This window comes from Lemur catta, chromosome 15, assembly GCF_020740605.2.
Source record: "Lemur catta isolate mLemCat1 chromosome 15, mLemCat1.pri, whole genome shotgun sequence".
Taxonomy (NCBI): domain Eukaryota; kingdom Metazoa; phylum Chordata; class Mammalia; order Primates; family Lemuridae; genus Lemur; species Lemur catta.
The window spans coordinates 4,457,687-4,475,330 of NC_059142.1; the positions used below are offsets into that span (position 1 = coordinate 4,457,687).

Genomic DNA, 17,644 nt, shown 5'->3' on the forward strand with positions numbered 1-17,644 from the left:
GGAACAAGAGCTGCTGACAGCCTTCTGACATGGGCTGCAGCTGCCCACAGCCCAGGCTCCCCCAGCAGATAACGGGAAGTTTGAGTTGCAAAACGATCAAAGCTCACTTCAAGGTCAGATTCCTGCTGCAGGAGCAGCTGAGCAATGAAGGAAATGCATCTGCCCCCTCAGCTGTATTCTTAGCCCGGGGCCCACAGTCCACTGAGTTAAGAGCTCAGAACGGATAAAGCACTTTGAAATGTAATGTTCATCTGCACCTCTCATTACCAGCCCGGAGCCACCCCACCCCTCTCCACCCCTTCCCCACCTGGGGTCTCACTCTGGGTACTTAATTCATAAAAGCTTCCTGACTCAAGAGAAAAGGTTTTTCTGAAAGCAAAAGGAAGGACAGTCGCAAGAGAGTCGGAAGAGACGCTGAGAAGCCCGAAAAGAAAAAGCCATAAGCAAAGAGGCCATCAGTGCTAGTCTGTTTTCAAAGCACGTGACCCCCAAGACCAGGACCCCACACCTCCCAACCCACTCCCATCACACAGATCGCCATTTTCCTAATTTCTCGGTGTGAATGCCATTCCGGGAATAGCTGAGTTCCCGAGAGGCCCCATCCTAACAATGCAGCCTTTGCCTCTGCGCTTCGCCCACCCACTGGACCGTGGCCAGAGCCCCACGTGGGTTCAGCTCCAGGAATTCAACTTCTTCCCCATACAGCCCAGGTGGCAGCTTGGAAATGGGGCACAGACTCATTTCGCCAGGGACCCATGGAGAAGGCAAAGACGACGACGGGGAAAGCTACCTGCAGGCCAGGAGCTCACAGAGATGATGAAGGTCACATGGAAGGTGCTTTCAACAGGTCACTGTGGGGGGCACTTCAGCTGGAGCAAACCCTGTGGGTGGCCACTAGTGAGCACAGGCTGCCCAGCAGGTGGAAGGCATGTCAGGTGTCCCTGCTGCACCTGGCACAGTCATCCGATCACTGCACTCCTGATCACCAGGCTTCGGGCAGGCACAGAAACTCATTTCAGAGTCTAGTTTTGTGGTTTGACACCCACGTTCTTGTTCTGCTAACTAGTGCTTGGACTTGAACAGGAAATATCATGCAGCCACTGAGGTACCTGAGGTTACCTGAACATAGTAAGCTATTTGAGGCTTTTTTTACACACTTGTTGGAAATCTCTAGAAACAGGAGGATCAGGGTAGGATGTGTTTCTCAAAGAATTGTTCTTGGAAAACTTACTCCACCAGCTGATATTAAAGAAAAAAGAGGGCAGGAGGGCGTGTGGATTGCATGATCAAGGATATTAATATTAACCTCCGTCCTTGAACATTCACAACTTACAATGAATTATCAAAAGCTATGAGAAGTCCTGCCATTTTTTAAAAAAGCCTGCTTAATTTTTAAAGTTTACTGTTTTTTTTTTTTTTTAAACTCATTTATCAGGAAAACTTTTTTTATTTTTTTAAGAACAGCCCACTTGAAAACGCTGAGTTTGGCCACAGGAAGTGGCTAGAAAGGAGAAAGACAGTTTCCCCTGCACAGTCATGAGCTGCACCAACAGACAATGGACAGGGAATGATTGGGTTCCCTTCAAGATCTTTGGGTTTAGAAGGAATTCTCCACATAGGAATAATCAGAGTCCCCCTTTTCCCCCCAAAGGATGCAAAAAGGCCAAGCATCAAGAAAATTAGGAGCCAGAAACAACACATCCGCCACCCCCACTAGTGACAGTAAACCACACACCCTTCCCGAGGCATAAAGCCCCACTCTGCTCCCTGTGCCTGCTGGAATTCCACCCCATCCCCAAGGCCCGGCCCAAAGGCCAGCTCCTTGTAGGATCCTCCTATGCCACAATCACATCCTGAATGTGAACAGAGTCCCCGGGACCCGTGCGACGTGTGGGCACCGACCCCAGGTCCTACGCCTCCAAGCCAGCTCGCTGTTGGGAAACCAGGGGACTGGCCCAGGCTCCCCAGTGTGTTACAGGCAGACCCAGTGCAGAAGAGCAAGGACTCCTGACACCCCGTCTGCTGCTTTCTTCCCTACAGCACACTGGGGCGCTGAGGAGGTCAGTATGTTCGAAATCAAATAAATCAAATGATCCTACCGCCATTCTTCAGGTTTAGAACCCACAGAGGCTAGAGCAGGAGGAAGCAGAATGGCGTGGCAAAGGGGAGAGGCTGTCCCTGCTCTCTGCCCATCACCTTGCCGAGCCAAACCACCGGCCCGGTTCAGAGGGGCAAGAAGAGGCCCGCGCTTGCTGGCCACAGGCCGCACGCCACACAGCTGGGACGGCAGCGGGTCTCACCGGCACCACACAAGCCACTGAAGGAAGGAAGGGGGCACCACCGGAAGAGAAGGGAAAGTCGGAGTGGTCAAATATTTGAAGAGTTGTCACATGAAGGAGAGGATGCGGTCACCCCGCGCTGGTCTGGGGGCACCACCGAGATTTAAATGGCTCGAGGACAAGCCATGTGACTTGGTCAAACCCAAGTCCAGCACATCAGGCATGAATGAAGGCCGCCAGAAATGACTGGACAAAAGAGGGGAGGACTTGGATTTAACAAAGTGACTTGTTAAGTGACAATATCCCCTGACACTCCTCCCACATCACTGGCTGCCCCTTCCCCATCTCCTCTCCCTCCTGTCCCCCCCGTGAACGGCTGGAGTGCCCAGGACTCAGCTCCAGACCCCATTCCCTTCTCCCTGCCCTCTCTGCTCCACTGGCCCCGCAAGTAACCTGATTCCGCACTGTGACACTGAATACCCCTCCGCATAGATAAATGACTCCCCAGTCTGAATTTCCAGCCCGGACCTCTCCCCTGAGCTACACACTTCTAAATCCCAGTGTGGGCTGACACCTCTCACAGCCAAAACACAAATCCTGATCTCCACTCCTGCCCCACACCCTCTGTTCCTCCTCCCATCTTCCCTAGCTCAGCTCGAGACCCCGTTATACACTCAGCTGCTCAAGCCCAAAACCTCGAAGTCACCTCGAATCATCCTTTCCCTGTCCCCTCCACCATCAGCAAATCCTGTCATCAGCCCTGGTTCCTTCTCTACTCCTGTCTCCAGCCAAGCCACCACCTGCCTCCTACAGTTCCCATGAGGATTAAACGCAGAGCTCCTCAGACAGCGCCTGGCCCCTGCATGAGCTGTCTGTGCTCCTGTCACCTCCACACTGGTGTTCCTGTGCCCAGTGTGCACGATGGCGACAGCCTCTTTCCTGGTTTCCAGTTTCCACCCTTGCCTCTCCCCAGAATTCACTCTCAACATCGCAGCCACAATGAGCTTTGAAAGCACAAATCAAATCATGCCACACTTCCACTTAAAACCCACAACAGTGTCCCAAACAGCCTGCTCGGTACAACAGCCTGGGAGGCCCCAGCCATCCAGCACCCCTGCCCGCCCATCCTCCTTCCTCCAGGAACTTGTCCTGCCTCAGGGCCTTGGCACCTCCTTTTATCTCCTGGAATTCTCTTCCTGTGGTTCTTCACAGGACTAGTCCCACCCAGGCTTTTAAGGCTCAATCCACATGACTAGGGAAGGAAGCCGCCTTCCCTGCCCAGCCCCTTCCTCCAAGTGAGGCTTTCTGTTTCATCACCCTGTTTGCTTCCTGCAGGCACTTTCCGCTGTCCACCATGATTAATTGACTGTATCTGGCCTGTTTCCCCCCAGCTAACTGGCGGCCTCGCCAGAGCAGGGACCTGGGCTTTCTTGCTCCTCTCTGTGAGCCGAGCTCCTGGAACAGTGCCCAGGGCATAGGATGAGCTCCGTAGACTTGAGGAACAAATGAATGGACCTCATTGTTATCTCTTCAAACATGAAAGGGCCCTCTTGAAAGGGAGTGAGTTCTCCATCGCTAGTAGGATGAACATGTGTGGCCATCTGCCGCTAGCTGGGGGTGGAAGGAGGGATGGCCTAGGTGACTCAGGTCCCTGCCACTGTTGGGGGCCCACGTGTGTGGACAACTGCACACTCAGAAGGCTTCATCCAGACATCAAGGGCAACAAAAATCAACATCTACAACCTCAGGTTGTGCATGGCCAATCCCTGCTCCTGAAATATAAGGGATATTTTCTCCAAGCTGGTGAAATCCCAGAGATGCAACTGAAGTTTTTTAAAAGCAAACACTTCAAGGATTATATGGTTCGGACATAGGTTCAAACGAGCACTCCGTATTAGCGCCTGCACTGGCATCTGACGAGAAATTTTGAGGACTGGAATATCAGCATTTTGATACCATATCCCATCCCCTCTCCGTCCCTCAGCCCTCCAGGGCCCCAGCATCCCACAAGGGCCTGTAAAATCAGAGCCATTACTTGGGTAGAGATTGTGGGTTGGCCCAAGGAGCCACAAAGATTTCAAATTGTAACACATGAACCCATAAATGCAGAGGGCCTCTTGTGTTTTCTAAAAGCTGACCAAATGCTGAGCCACAGACGAGGAAATGGCCTGGCGTCCTTGCCAAGATGCCAATGTCATCACATGGATAAACAAGGTAAGTCTGGGGTCATTTTGAAGACAGAGAGGATAGGAGACCACGAAGGGCCCAAACTGGGGGCTGCTGAGACGGGCAAGATTTAGTTTTTCTAATTTCAATGCAAAGCATTGATCCAACACTACCCGCAACCCATTGATTGCCATGCGTCTGCTGCTGCCACTGCTGAGAAAGGAAGAGAAGGACATTCAGCGGGCGTCCTCCCGCTTTGGGTCCTGGCCCAGCCCACGCTCTGTGGCAGAGCAGGCCCCCTGCTGTCACGGGGAAATGAGGGGCTGCAGGGACTGCCTTAGGCGCTGGAGGTGGCCAAGGATGCTTTGGGGACAAATTAGAGGAGGCCCAATGATGCCCTTTATGCTTTGGCATTGAGCACAGGCCTCCTGTTTAAAAATGAAAATGATTCAAGAATGTACACATTTTATGTGCCTCTCGGCTCAGTATGAAAAAGTGTATCAACTCCTTTTTCTTCTGAGACAAGAGAGGACGTTGTAAGAGGGACGGGACATGGGAATAGGTTTTACTGAAGACAAGCTCCACGTGGGCCGAGCCTCAGTTTGATTCTCTGACAGTGAACAAGTCCAGGCCAAGGGCCAGGGCAGGCCAGGCTGGGACCGTGTCCTTCCAGCTCCCAAGTAGCCGATGGCCCGATTCTAGTCACCTGACTCGTCTGCTACACACCAGGCCCACACGGGTGAAATAAAGAGTGGGGGATGTTTATGAGTACTGGGCTTAATATCTGGATAATTTGGAGACTTCGAGACAAAAAGCACAAGGCAAGGCAATAGCAAGGCAAACGTTTTTCCTGGCCCCTCTGAGTCAGTAGATTTTAAGCTCACCCACAGGGACTTGGGGAGGAGGCTGGGCACACCCCTGCCCTGACCCAGAGCTGCCCAGATCTTATCAGTTTGATACCTGAGGCTGCAGGAACTGGCCTCACTCATCCCCGCCCCAAGTCTGCCTGTGTGGACGCTCCCCATGCCCCTGTCTGCCGTACCTGGGGCTCCACTTTCTTAATTAAGGCAGGGAGAACCTGTGTGTTACTCAACACTAGTTTTCTAACATAAAATCGTGTTAGTAGTTATTCTGCGATTGTGAAAATAAAAGATCTCAACGAGGATCACAGAGAAGGCAACAAAGGAACAGAGAACAACAAAAGCGACGAGCCTCCCATCACCCAGGACAACCGCCGGACGCACACTGGTGTGTTTCTCCTTCGCAGGATTTCTGATCTACCCTGCCTTACGCACGTTTCTGGACTGTTATTCCAAGTTGCAATCAAACAGCCCGCTGAGAAACACACGTAAGACACAGTAGGCTTGAACGAAATCATAAAAGTGAGTGACATCCATAGGCACCAGCCCCTTCCTAGTGTCTAGAAGCACCTTCGGGGCGGCCCGTTATTCACCACCCCTCACTCTCCCTGCTCCCACCACCCCTCCTGCCCTGTGTCCCCCAGCTATGCCAAGCTCCCTCCCTCCCTGGCAATCTTGCACTTGGCCCTTCTGCGTGGCCCCTCCCCAGGATGCTCATATGGCTGACTCCTGGTCACCCTCAGGGGGTCGCTCCTCAGCAGGACTTCCCCTCCCCACCGCAATATCACACTGTCCTGTCGTATTCTCTTCGGAGCTTCCTACGGCTGCCCCCAAATCAGCCACGATTACTGACTGGTCTGCCCTTGCTCACGCTGGCATCCCCGGCGCCTCCGACAGCACCTGGTGCAGGGCAGGCGGTCAGCACGGTCCTGCGTGACCAGGAAGGCAGGCAGGAGGGAGGAGGAGAGGAAAGGAGTGAATCCCGAAGCGGGAAGTTCGAGTTTCCGGCAGTGCCGACACGAGGGGAAGGAGGATGGGAGGTGGGATTGAACAGAAGCAGGAGCAGATCACTCACACGGATCCCAACGGGCCTTGTGAAAGATTTTCATCTGAAGAGCAAGACCAGTGAGGGGCCTCTGAAAGGCTTCAGAGCGAACAATTAGGTTTGTATTTTTAAAAATATCACCCTAGATTCAATATGAAGAATGAATCACAAGAGAACAAGAAAGGGTGCAGGGCGACCCGTTAGGGGCTGCCTCGGTGGCTCTGACAAACGAGGAGGCAGCGCCACACCAGCACGGCATGGCGGAACGACGGGCCGGCCTGCGGGACCCGTGACGACTCTGAGGAGGGAGAGATATGGCAGCATGCCAAGGCAGACTCTAGACGCTTGGCAGGCTGGCTAGGGAAGCAGCTTTCACTAAAATACCAGAAGGCGGCAAAGCGGTAGATCTAGCAGAGGAAGATGAAGACTGACTTTGGACATATTGGCTGGGGGTGTCTCTTGGACGTCCCAGTGGAACTGCCTGATACGCAGCTGGGATTCAGAGATGTCTGGATCAGAAGAAAACAAAGATTAAAGAGACCCCACTAAACAATGAGACCGGACACATGACTAGAGAGGTGGGAGGGAAATAGAGAGAGATGCCCAAGAGGATTCCACGGTTTCCGGTATGAGTCAGTGAGAGAATGGACGAGGTGTGACAGAGCCCAGGACACAGCAGAGGTGGAACATTTGCAAGATGCCAAAATAACTGGGCCGTGCCCTAAATCTGCACAGGACCCAGCTGAGCTATAGTAAGAGAGTGTGACTGGGCTTGGAGGGGGTGGCCAAAGCCTCAGAGAGAAGCATTTCAAGCCAGGCTTACAGGGAGGCACTTGCTATCAAATTTCTATGAATTGAGAAGCCATGCTTCCCACGAGGTGAAATGACTACATTTCTCCGCCTCCTGTGTAAACACAAGGTATGGCCATGTGACATTTCATTAAAAGGGAAACGGATGCATTCTTCCCCTCCTCCTTTCTCTACCCTACTGCTTGAAGCATGGATGAGATGGCTGGAGCTCTAGCAGCCATGTGGTCCCTGAGGATGACAACCAAACCCAAGAGACAGCAAAGAAATGAGCTAGAAAATACCTGAGTCTCTGACAATTTCGTGGAACCTCCACACCTCTCTTAGGCTGCTTACTTCCAAACTTCTTTTAAAAGAGAAAAATAATCTGATTTAAGCCACCACCATTTGAAAACATTCTGTTATACACAGTCAATCCTAAGCCTGACCAGAACACTAGTCAACTGGTCTACCAAGTCCCATTCATTGCTTTCCCCCTGTCTTAGGTTACATCATTGCCCCGACAGGGACTATCCTCCCCCTTGCCTGTATTTACTTAAATCCTGCCCATCCTTTGGAGGATGGATCAAATTCTCCTCCCACCCGAGATTTCCCTTTCACTTCCTCCCCTGAACTCTGGTGCTGTCTGCCTGCCCCCACTCCTTGGGCATCTGGCCTCTGCTGCCTTCCCAGAGAGTGATTCACCTTTCCATACTTATCCTCTGGCTCCCCTGTGGGGCTCAAGGTCACCAAGGGCCCAGGCTTTCCAGGTCCTTCCACTCCCTGGGCCGGAGAGGCATCTGATACAAGGTCATAATGAATGTGCCTGCACCAAGCCTCTCTTACCTCTGCCTACAGCCAGGATAGGGAGGAGGCCAGGAAGTATGTAAATAAATTTAGAAAAATGAGAAGGTAGGCAGAGTTGAGGTCAGTTAGTAAGCAATCTAAATCTACCTCCAATATCAAGAAGTAGCTTGGGGAAACTAGCTGATATGCTTCCTCCAAACTACGTAGCTTAAATGTTAGACTGTCTCTCGGCACAACAGGAGATGCCACTCACACAGAAAACAACATGAATGACCCCCTCCCCCCCCAGGAGAGAGGTCCAGTGCCACAGTCCTGCAAATAGAAAAACAAGTTCCTCTGGAAACAGAAAGCAAGTCACATAAACCAACACACTTGCAACATATTTTTCACAAATCGGTATCCATAACAAATGACTTCTGATTACTGAACAAGTATCTTTTCAAACATTATCTAAGACCAAATACAGACAAGGCAAATGGTTTGCAGCTAACATAGGTCACTTGTAAAACCAGTCTAATGTTTTTAAGAATTCTATATTTTTTCACCTTATTGTTCACTACAGCAATTGTTCAACACGATGGAAGAGACAAAAGAGGCCCCTGAGGATTCACCACTGGAGCTGAAGTTGTGACACGCTGCCGCGTCAGGCGGATGTCGGCGGAGATAGCTGCCACTGGGGAAGTGCACAGGGAAACTTCTAATTTAGAATAAGCCCGAGTGGAAACAAACCCAGTTTGTTAAGGGGTGTGTCCAGATTCCGTCAAAATGCCCTTACTGTGAGAGCTGAGAAGGCAGATGTGGAGGAGGGACACTGTGGGGTCCCCACAGAAAGCAACCAGGTGGATTTGGAACCCACACTAAAGACCCTGCAGTCATTTGCAAACGCGCCCCAGAAAATGAGCTTGGCACACAAGGAACAAGTTGAGAGATAAGAAGCTTCCCAATTAAAATAACACTAGTGCCTCTCTGAGATCTGCTTATAGCACCAGCTGACAGCTATTCGCAGCCCCAGAGATGCAAAATACAGGTCAGTAGGAGACTACAGGCAATATCGCCTTCCTTCCTGCAGGCAGTTTGAGCACAATTTAGCATTTCCTCCGCCGCCTCGTTTCTGCTGAAACTCAGCCGGGTTTTAACATGCCTGCCAAAACTGCTCCCTTCTGGGCCTAAGAGTCCAGGATACCGTGCCAACCCGCGTGGCCAGATGCCACTTGGGGACAGCGCCTGTGGACACCAAAAGCCTTTCCTTTTCGGGCTGAGTCACCACTTGTGACCACCAGGTGTCAGTAGCGAGCGCGGAGACTCCTATACCGAGGCTTGGGGAACTTCAGCCAGACCCCAAAGTGGGGGGAAACCGGATGCTGTGGCTTTGAGGACAAGCAGCACTATGGTCACATTCTCAGGCACTCACGAGTATTTCATTTACTTGGTTGCCAGCTCACCGTGCAAACTAACCATGTAACCTTAGCTTTAATTCAATGTATTTCACACACTTGGAGAAAGATTAAGCAGTGCTCACTTCAATAGGACTGTCATCTTTTCCCATGTCCCCCCGGGAAGCTGAAAACATAAAGCAGGGTTTCCTACTCCTTGCCCATCCTCCCCATAAAAATTACCACGTGTGCATTTTAGCAGTTTCTATTTATACTGTGGCTCAAAGTGTTTGGTTTGCAATGCTTCAGCAACACCCTTGGGTACTACTGGGTGCAGAGCCCATAGGAGGGAAAGTCTAGCAAAAATCTGACTGTGCAAAGCCAGAACCCAGGGCCACTTCCCTGCCTGCTTTATTGAGCTGGATCTAAATTGGCCTCCCTTACCAGATGTAGCATCTCGAACATAAATATTGTATCTATGAATAGCTGCAGCAACATTTAAAGGTGTACTTTATTGGCCTTTTAAGCTCTGCCATATCTTTAGCTACTTTCCTGTCCAGGCTGAGGACACATCCTTTGGAACGCACGACCATGCTGAGCCAGACCTATAGGGTCTCAACTAGTCGCTGTGGCCTACCCAGCCACCAAAACAACACATACTATTTAGCTCTACCATCTGCATCCAAAGATGCAGTGTTCCTGCTGGGCACTCGCCCCTCCCCTCTGGGTGCTTGGGGTATCTAGTGGGTGTTTCCGCTGCTAACTATCCCTTAACTTGACCCTAATAAAGCCTGGCTTCCAATATCTCATAAGCAAAGGTGCTGAGGACAGAGGAGGAATACAGTCTTCTGGATGAAGGACCCCCACGCTCAGCTTAGGTTTTGCAAATAGCTTCAAGTCTCCATTTTGCAACAAGCAAACCCTCACAGGTTTTGATGCTACCTGGCACCACTGAGGCCCAAGATCTGGAAAGGCAGTGTTGTAACTGGGAACCCAAAGCTGGCCCAATCATCCATGAGACAGCCCCACCATCACTGCAACAGGAAGAGGCAGGACATTTCCGAATAGAGACAGCCACCAAACCGAAGATGTCCATTGGATCAAATGTCTCAATGGGGTCTTCCTAAGGCTTAGCTATCACACCGCTTGGATTGCTTACCTGTATCCATATTTTTCTACTCACAAAAAAGCCTCACACCAAGTGATCAGGAGGCAGTTAAGGCCATGTCTCTAGGTGGAGAGAACCACAGTGATACCAGGATCTTAGCTTACACAGTGAGGTCACCGCGCCTCTCCATTCGTCTTGGATCCCTGGCTCCCCGTCACATTCCATCCCACCCCAGCAACGACATTCTAGCTCATGTCTTCCAAGAGTAAGTGTTTCCAGGTCTGGACTGAGAAATGTGTTATAGACATCAAAGGATGAGCTTGTGGAGCACAAAGCCAGTCTCACCGTTTGGGGATGATGAGAAACAGTGGTGCACGTTTCCCGAGGAGGAGGTGCTACAGTTCTGCCAGAGATCCGTCGCGTGTCCGTTGCCCACGATCCATTGCTAGAAAGAATCAAACATGGTGAGTCAGGGGGGTGGTGAGGGGCGAAGGAGCAGGGGAGGGAGAAGGCAATAGCAGCCTCCTCCAGCTGGCCACCCGGCCTGCCATTCACCCGCCAGAGGCCACTCCCAGGGTAAGTTCACAGTCCCGTCCCAAGAACAACAGAGATGGCAGTCTGGTACAAACAGCATGTCGAGGTGAGAGTCAATGTCTCGTGAATTAAAAGCACTTTGTAATGGAAAAGTATCTGACACACACACACACATACACACTGCTATGGTGTGCAGAGGTGTGTGCTGCAGTAGAAGGCACCATAGACACAACCCAGGACACCTGTATTCAGGCCTCCTCTCCCCCGTGACCTCTGGGTATCATGTCCCCACCCATCACCTCTCTAAGCCTATTTCCTTACTTCTAATTCCTATGGATCTGACGAGGCACAATGAAAATGTTGTGAAGATGCTACTAAATGACAAACCAACTCACAAATCCCCAGCAGAATTATTTCTCACATAGACTAGAAAATCATGCTTACAACTTGCCTTAAATTAAGTTAAAGCCCCCATCACATAACTGCCTGAATTTGTGCTCATCTTCATAGTCAAGAAAATAGTTTTAAAATCTAATGCGTCTGATAGTTTTGTAGCAAAAGTTATCTTGATGGTCAGTTCATATCAGTGGAGGCTTTACTAACAAAGTGCTGTGGTCACATCCTAAAACAGAGCTGGCACTTGTCAACTCTTTTCCCAGAAAAATCAGTTTTAACTTTGCAATTTCAAGTCCTTAAAGGGGAATTCTATAAACTAAGCCACCCACCTGACCTATGGTTTGGAGAAAAACAAAATTCACAGATACTCCACTTACTTCCTCAACGAGGCTGCGTCAAGAAAAAAGAAACGCTGAACAGCCTCATCAAGTGAAAGTCCGGGGCCCCTGGATCTGCGCTCAAATTATTTGACTTAAACACAGGCCCTGTGCACTAACCTAGTCCAGCGCTTGCTTCCTTCCTAGCCCTGAAGCTGCCCTGCTTTCCTCAAAACAACTGACAGGGGGCAGATTGCCAGAAACTGCCCTGGAACATCTGAGACTTCACGCTGTCCGCAAATAACGGCACAGTCCGGACCAGAGGGAGCACCGCCTGGGAACGGGATGGGGATCGCGGCCGCCCGCGGAGCCGCCCGCCCGGCACTCACGCTGACGATCGTGGAGACGAACAGCAGCACCAGCACTGCGACGTGGAGGACGATGATACTCAGCAACAGCAGGAGCATTCTGGCAAGTTCTGCTCAGCGGAGTTTCTGCCTGCGGGGACAGCGCTGGATGAGCGGCCGGACGCGCGGGCCGAGCGGCGGGGGCGGGGCGCGCAGAGGGAGGGTCCGCGCGGAACGCCGGGGCCTGGCCCCCTGCCCGGCAGCCTGCGGCCCGCCCCGCGGGGCGAGCCCTCCCGCCGCCCGCCGCCGAGAGGGGGCAGCAGCCGACCGCGGGATCCCCGCCCCGCGGCCGCCGGGCCCCCTGCTGGGGAACATCTTTTGCTCCTGGAACAAAACAAGCTCTGAGCCCATCTAAATCGCCCAGGAGCTGGGGTTTCCAGAAAGAGGAGCAGAGACCACAGCACGCTTCCACCCTCCCCGGACGCCTCCCGGGGGCAGTCCGATTGGGGAAAAGGGGAGAGGCCACGTTCTCCGACCCCCGGTTCAGACGGCGAATTCCCCTACGGGGCGGAGGCAGGAGTGAGGGGAGGCGGGCGCCCAGATTTCTCTCGGAAGCCTGGGGACCCCAGCGGCGTGCTGTGGGGAGACCGCGCCCAGGAGGCTGCTTTCCCAGGCCCCGGTGCGCTCCGCATTCCGTTAGTCTCCAAGTTTCCACCCAGCTGTGCCAGCGCAGGGGAGCCGTCCTGGCCCCAGCTCAGCCTGGCGTGTTCATCGGCGGCTGCGAAGAGGCGGTGCGGAGCCGGGAAGTGCGGAAAGGAAAGAATGGCTTGGGAGGGTTGCCCGGACCCTGCGCTTCCCGCCCACCGTGCGCTTCCCCGGGCAGCCCCCGGGGGCGGGAGGCTTCTGCCTGGGCTAGTCCCACTCGTGCGCCTGGGGGTCCGTCTGCGCCTCTGGCACGCGGAGCCCAGACGCCGACCCGGTCAAGCCTGCGCTCTGGTCTGGGTGCGGCAGGACGCGAGCCCAGGAGCCTGGACGGAGGCGGGATGTATGGCGGGAGGGAGACCCAGACAGCAAAAGGTAGAGTCCGAATTCCAGCGGGTCACAGCCCGCGGGACATCCATCCGAAGTAGTACCATCCCACCCCCTCCTTTTACAGACTTTGGGGAACTAAAGGCTGGGGTGACCTGTTAGAAGATAAGTAAGGTTGAGTCTTTGGGGACCACTTCAGGACAGCGTCTTGGGCCAGGGAGACGACGTTTCAACAACTCAATTTTTAAAGTAGCCAATCCCAGGCCCTTCCGTTCCTCTCCACAACCACACATTCAAAGAAACTGTGGAATGCACTGGAAAAAATAAACAAGGTTTTCTGATGTCTCCCAGAGGGTTTAAATTAAATCCGAAGGCTCCTAGTGCCCGGGAGCGGCAAAAGGAGGACGCTCTGGCATGTGGCTAGGAATTGGGGGACCACAGGAGTCCAGTACTCCCGAGATGTCCACCGCAAGGACTGCTTTGCCAATGCGCCCCCGAGTCGACGCATCTCCAGCAGGGCAAAAAGCGGGCCGCCCTTATCCTCTATCCAGAAACCAGCACCACCACCCTCGCCTTGTAAATGTCCACAGACCAAAAAGGCATTTGTTGTATTCCCCCAAGCCAGCTAGGAACGAAACACGACAGACAGGGCACCCTGCGCTCCTGACAGAAGTCTCAGGGAGCTGGCGGAGCCCCCGCGCCTGCTCTGCGCTTCCTGGCCCCGTGGATGAAAGATGCCCATAGCTCTCTTCCATCTCCTCCACTTTCCCCACCAGATCACTTACAGCCCAAGGAATAGCTGTCCCGATACTCAGGGTGGCCTCGGGCACAAATTCGGGTGCGTTCGCTCCGCTGCTGGCGTCCGCAAAGACCGCTGCGCTGCGGGGCTGCGCGCGCGCGAAGCAAGGGGGCAGTGGGAGGCTCCCGGCGTTCCCTTTAACGGGAACAACGCCCTGTTTGCGTCGCTGCAGTAGGGTGTGTCCCCGGGTCAGCGTGCGCGGGAGGGCGGGACCGGAGAGGAGAGGGGGCAGGACAAAGGGAGGGCAGGAGACAGTTACTTGGCCTTAAATGCGCCTCAGGAAAAAGTTGATCTCTGCAAAACCGCAGCGACTCTCACTCGAAACTTGAGGCTACTGAGCTTTCTCACCTCCCACCTCCCCTGGCTCCACTGAGCTCGTGGAAACTAAGTGTTGACCGATAAACTGGCCCCTCTGCCCCCTCAGCCCACGAGGGAAAAGCCGCCAGAGGTCGCCCCGCGGGTGCCCAGCGCTGGGCTTCGAGGTGCACCGACGCCAACTGCGCCCACGCGGGGGCTGATGCCTCTCCCGCTGGTAGCGGGAGCAGAGAGCGCTGGAAGTCGTCCCTCTCCGCTAAAGTCCTGCGCACCTGGCCTGCCCTGGTGTCCTAGTTGGACACACCTGCAGCACACGTTTCCCCACTATTAGTGTCTGCACCAAGGAAGTGTGCCGGCTTCCTAGGATTCAAGGGGATCGATCTAGGGGGTCCCTCTGGGATAACAATTAGTGGAAAGAGAGTCCGGCTGATCACCTGACGGCAGGCCCTAGGACCCGGCTCCTCCTAGCCTGGGCAAAACCAGACCACTACGGAATACACTCCAGGCGAAGTTTGCCTGCATCAGTCTGGCTTGGCTCTAAGCCTTGGCTGGCGTTCTGACCAGAGAGGGGGTGAGGGGAAGGGAGAGGTGGCCATTTGAGGTGGGGTTGGAGCAGCCAAGGAAATCAGCTGATTCATAGCGGGCTAGATGTGGTCCGCCCGGCGTTGGAGAGAGAGAGGCCAGGACTTCTATCCTTGGCGAAGGTGCGCCCAGCTAAGACGCTCGGCGCAGGCCAGCCTTGATGCATGGAACAGGGAGCAGGAATGTGGATAAGTGTCTTTGCCTACAAACGTAGCAGTTCACAAACACACACACACATGCACGCGCACACACACACACACCCTTCCCTACCTGCTCTGTGTCGTAAAAACTCATAACCCTAAATGATTTGGATAATTCTATGTTACTTTGCCATTTGAAAAGAGCTGCTATATTAGCTAATTGTATATTCTTACTCTTTAAAAAATAAATTTGAAAAATTCTTCAAACAATGATCCTTTTAAAACTCTTATATTATCAGATTAAAAAGAAGCACACTTGTAAAAATTGAATTCAATGCACATTATATGACAGGCACTTAACCGGGACTTTATACGCATGATTTATAAGAGGCAGGATGGTACAATGGTTACTCATGTTGACTCTGGGCTCAGACAAACCTGATCTTACTTCTGTTGTGAATCTGAGCAATTGCTAAAGTTCAATAAGCTTTGGTTTTCTCAGGTGCAAAAGGCACTAATAATGCCTGCTGCTGATGATTAAAGAAGACAACAATGTGTGCAAAGCAGTTAACATAGCGTCTGGGACATAATGAGGACCAGTGCTCAAATTGTCACTACCATTGTTGTATCACATTTAACCCCCACGTCAACCCTTCAAAGAAGCCCTGACCACTTCTGCACTCAAATAGCTTATAACTCTCATAATTATATATGTGTGTGTGTAGTTATATGGAAGTGCATATGCAAGTAGAAAGAAAAGACTAAAGAAATGGAAGTGTTTCTCTCCTCCATAGGTCATTTTATAGGTCAGATTTGCTCTAGAAATTATTGCCTTGTTTTATGCCATTTGGACTTAAATTTATTTAACCGATATTTATGTGGTCAGTACATACTCAGTATTGTTCTAAGTAAGCACTTTACAAATATTAGCATATTTAACTCAGGATTTGCTTCCCTTCCCATTTTTAAATAAACTTTTTAATGATGTGTAATATACATCCAAAAAAGTGTACATATTGTAAGACACAGCTCCCTTCCTCCTTTCTTTTGAACCCAATTTTTTAATCAATAACCACCCAGGTCACAGCAGCACCATAAGCTGCCTGACAGGTGGACCCATCCATCCCTCACTGCCTCTGGCTCCCTGCCTGGCTCCCAGCAGTGGAAGTGAAAAGCCACTCAGCGCATGCGCATGCTAACCAGGCCCGGCCACACCCAGGGCTCTTCTCCCAACCCTGCTCACCAAGACCACCTGCCAGCTGTGTGCACACAGCTATTTCCCACCAGGGAAAAAGCATCTAGACCCCTTTCTCCTTCCAACCTGGACGTGTTAGGGTTTCTGGATGCTCTCAGGCAGCCTCCCTGCCTCCCCAGCCAGAATATATATCCAGCTCTTAAGCAAGGATTTTAAAAATCCTCTGACTGACTCTCCAGTCAATTCCACACAAGTGCACTGTCTCCACTGCAATCCTTTCCATTTGCGGTTTGCAGGGAGTGGGGACTTAGGCAGCTCTCTGTAAAGCATAAGCCCACACCACCCAGAGGCAGAGTTTGCCAATAAAACTCACCAGGCCAAACAGCGTAACCCCTTCCTCCAAGTAGATTTCTTTGCAGTCAAATGCAAGGGATGCTACGGCAATGCCCTCCCCACAGGGCAGCCGGAGACCTGCAGCTGACAGACTCTAAGCCTGCTGCTTCCAACCGGGCTCCCCGAGATGTTCCCTGGTGGTGCTCCCTGTGACTGAAGCCAGACCAGGCGTCTTTCCAGTTTATTCAGGGGCTGGTCCAATGCTAGGATATGTCATGGTGGCCTGAGAGGTTCTCAGCCTCTACTATTTAAAGAGACAGTGTCCGGCCCTGTGTACTTTCCCGGAGAGAGCAATCCCGAGAGGCCCAACAGGACACGGGGAACCTGGAATCGGCAGGAGAAGTGCTTTGGGTATGCCCCAGACCTGTCATGCCAAGGCTGTTCTCCCTGGAAGTGCCAGCCTGTGTGATAGCAAAGAGGTCCCACAGGCTCTCAGTGGCTGCTCTCCCCTTCCAGTGCATTCTGCGGAGGTGAAATATACTGTGTGAAGGGTGTGTGTGCATAGCCATATATATATGCAGATAGGTTTCATTTTAATTCAACATCATCATTTTAACGAGCTCAAACATTGCACAGATAATCTCTCACAGCGTCACCCCGGAGAAGCTAATGTTCAGAATTGCCAAATCAAATCCCCTTGCTCTAACCCCCCGGTTGGAAAGGTCTCTGCCACCTGACCTGTTTGCCTAGACCCTGCCCCAACTTACCACACAGGCCTCACATTGGAATGAAATTTAGGGAAATGAGTTCTTCCGGCTCTGTCTTTAATGTGCCCTTAATTAGTCATTACTGAATGTTGACCTTCATGAGATAATTCAATTCAAGTAAACAAACCTCTTTGGAAAACATTCTAACCTGTCGGGCAGGAGGGCTGGGAGAGCAATTGGAAAGTCTTGAGAGGGAGGCAGGGAAGGCAGGGCATCGTCAGGCTCTTGGCAGCACACGCCCACCCTTCAGTTCTCCGAGAGTCCTCGTCACTGGAACTGCTCCTAGGTGGGAGCTCCAAGACTAAGGGACTAGGTTTCATTGAATGAGTTTTCCTGGATTTCTGGCAATTTCCCCATCTCTTGTGTCAGGGGTAGTGACCCATAGGGCTTGGAGAAGTGCCCCCCACTGCCTTAGACCTTTTATGTTTCCCCGGGCTCCCCAGTCACGAGGGGCTCTCGAAGGCTC

The 17,644-nt window shown here is 52.2% G+C and overlaps 1 protein-coding gene across 2 annotated transcripts in view; it reads right to left on the reverse strand.

Moving 5' to 3' along the window:
* Positions 1 to 16,626, reverse strand: part of PMP22 (peripheral myelin protein 22) — a 31,573-nt gene extending 14,947 nt beyond the window's left edge. The window contains exons 1-3 of one of the 2 annotated variants that reach the window (XM_045527156.1): positions 16,452 to 16,626; positions 12,061 to 12,169; positions 10,770 to 10,869 (exon numbers count right to left, since the gene is read on the reverse strand). In XM_045527156.1, coding sequence (XP_045383112.1) covers positions 10,770 to 10,869; positions 12,061 to 12,138 — 178 coding nt within the window. In that variant the 5' untranslated portion in view covers positions 12,139 to 12,169; positions 16,452 to 16,626. Of the gene's footprint in view, positions 1 to 10,769; positions 10,870 to 12,060; positions 12,170 to 13,832; positions 13,996 to 16,451 lie in introns of those variants that run through there. The other variant, XM_045527155.1, reaches the window with a different exon arrangement.
* Between the last annotated feature and the right edge of the window lie 1,018 nt (positions 16,627 to 17,644).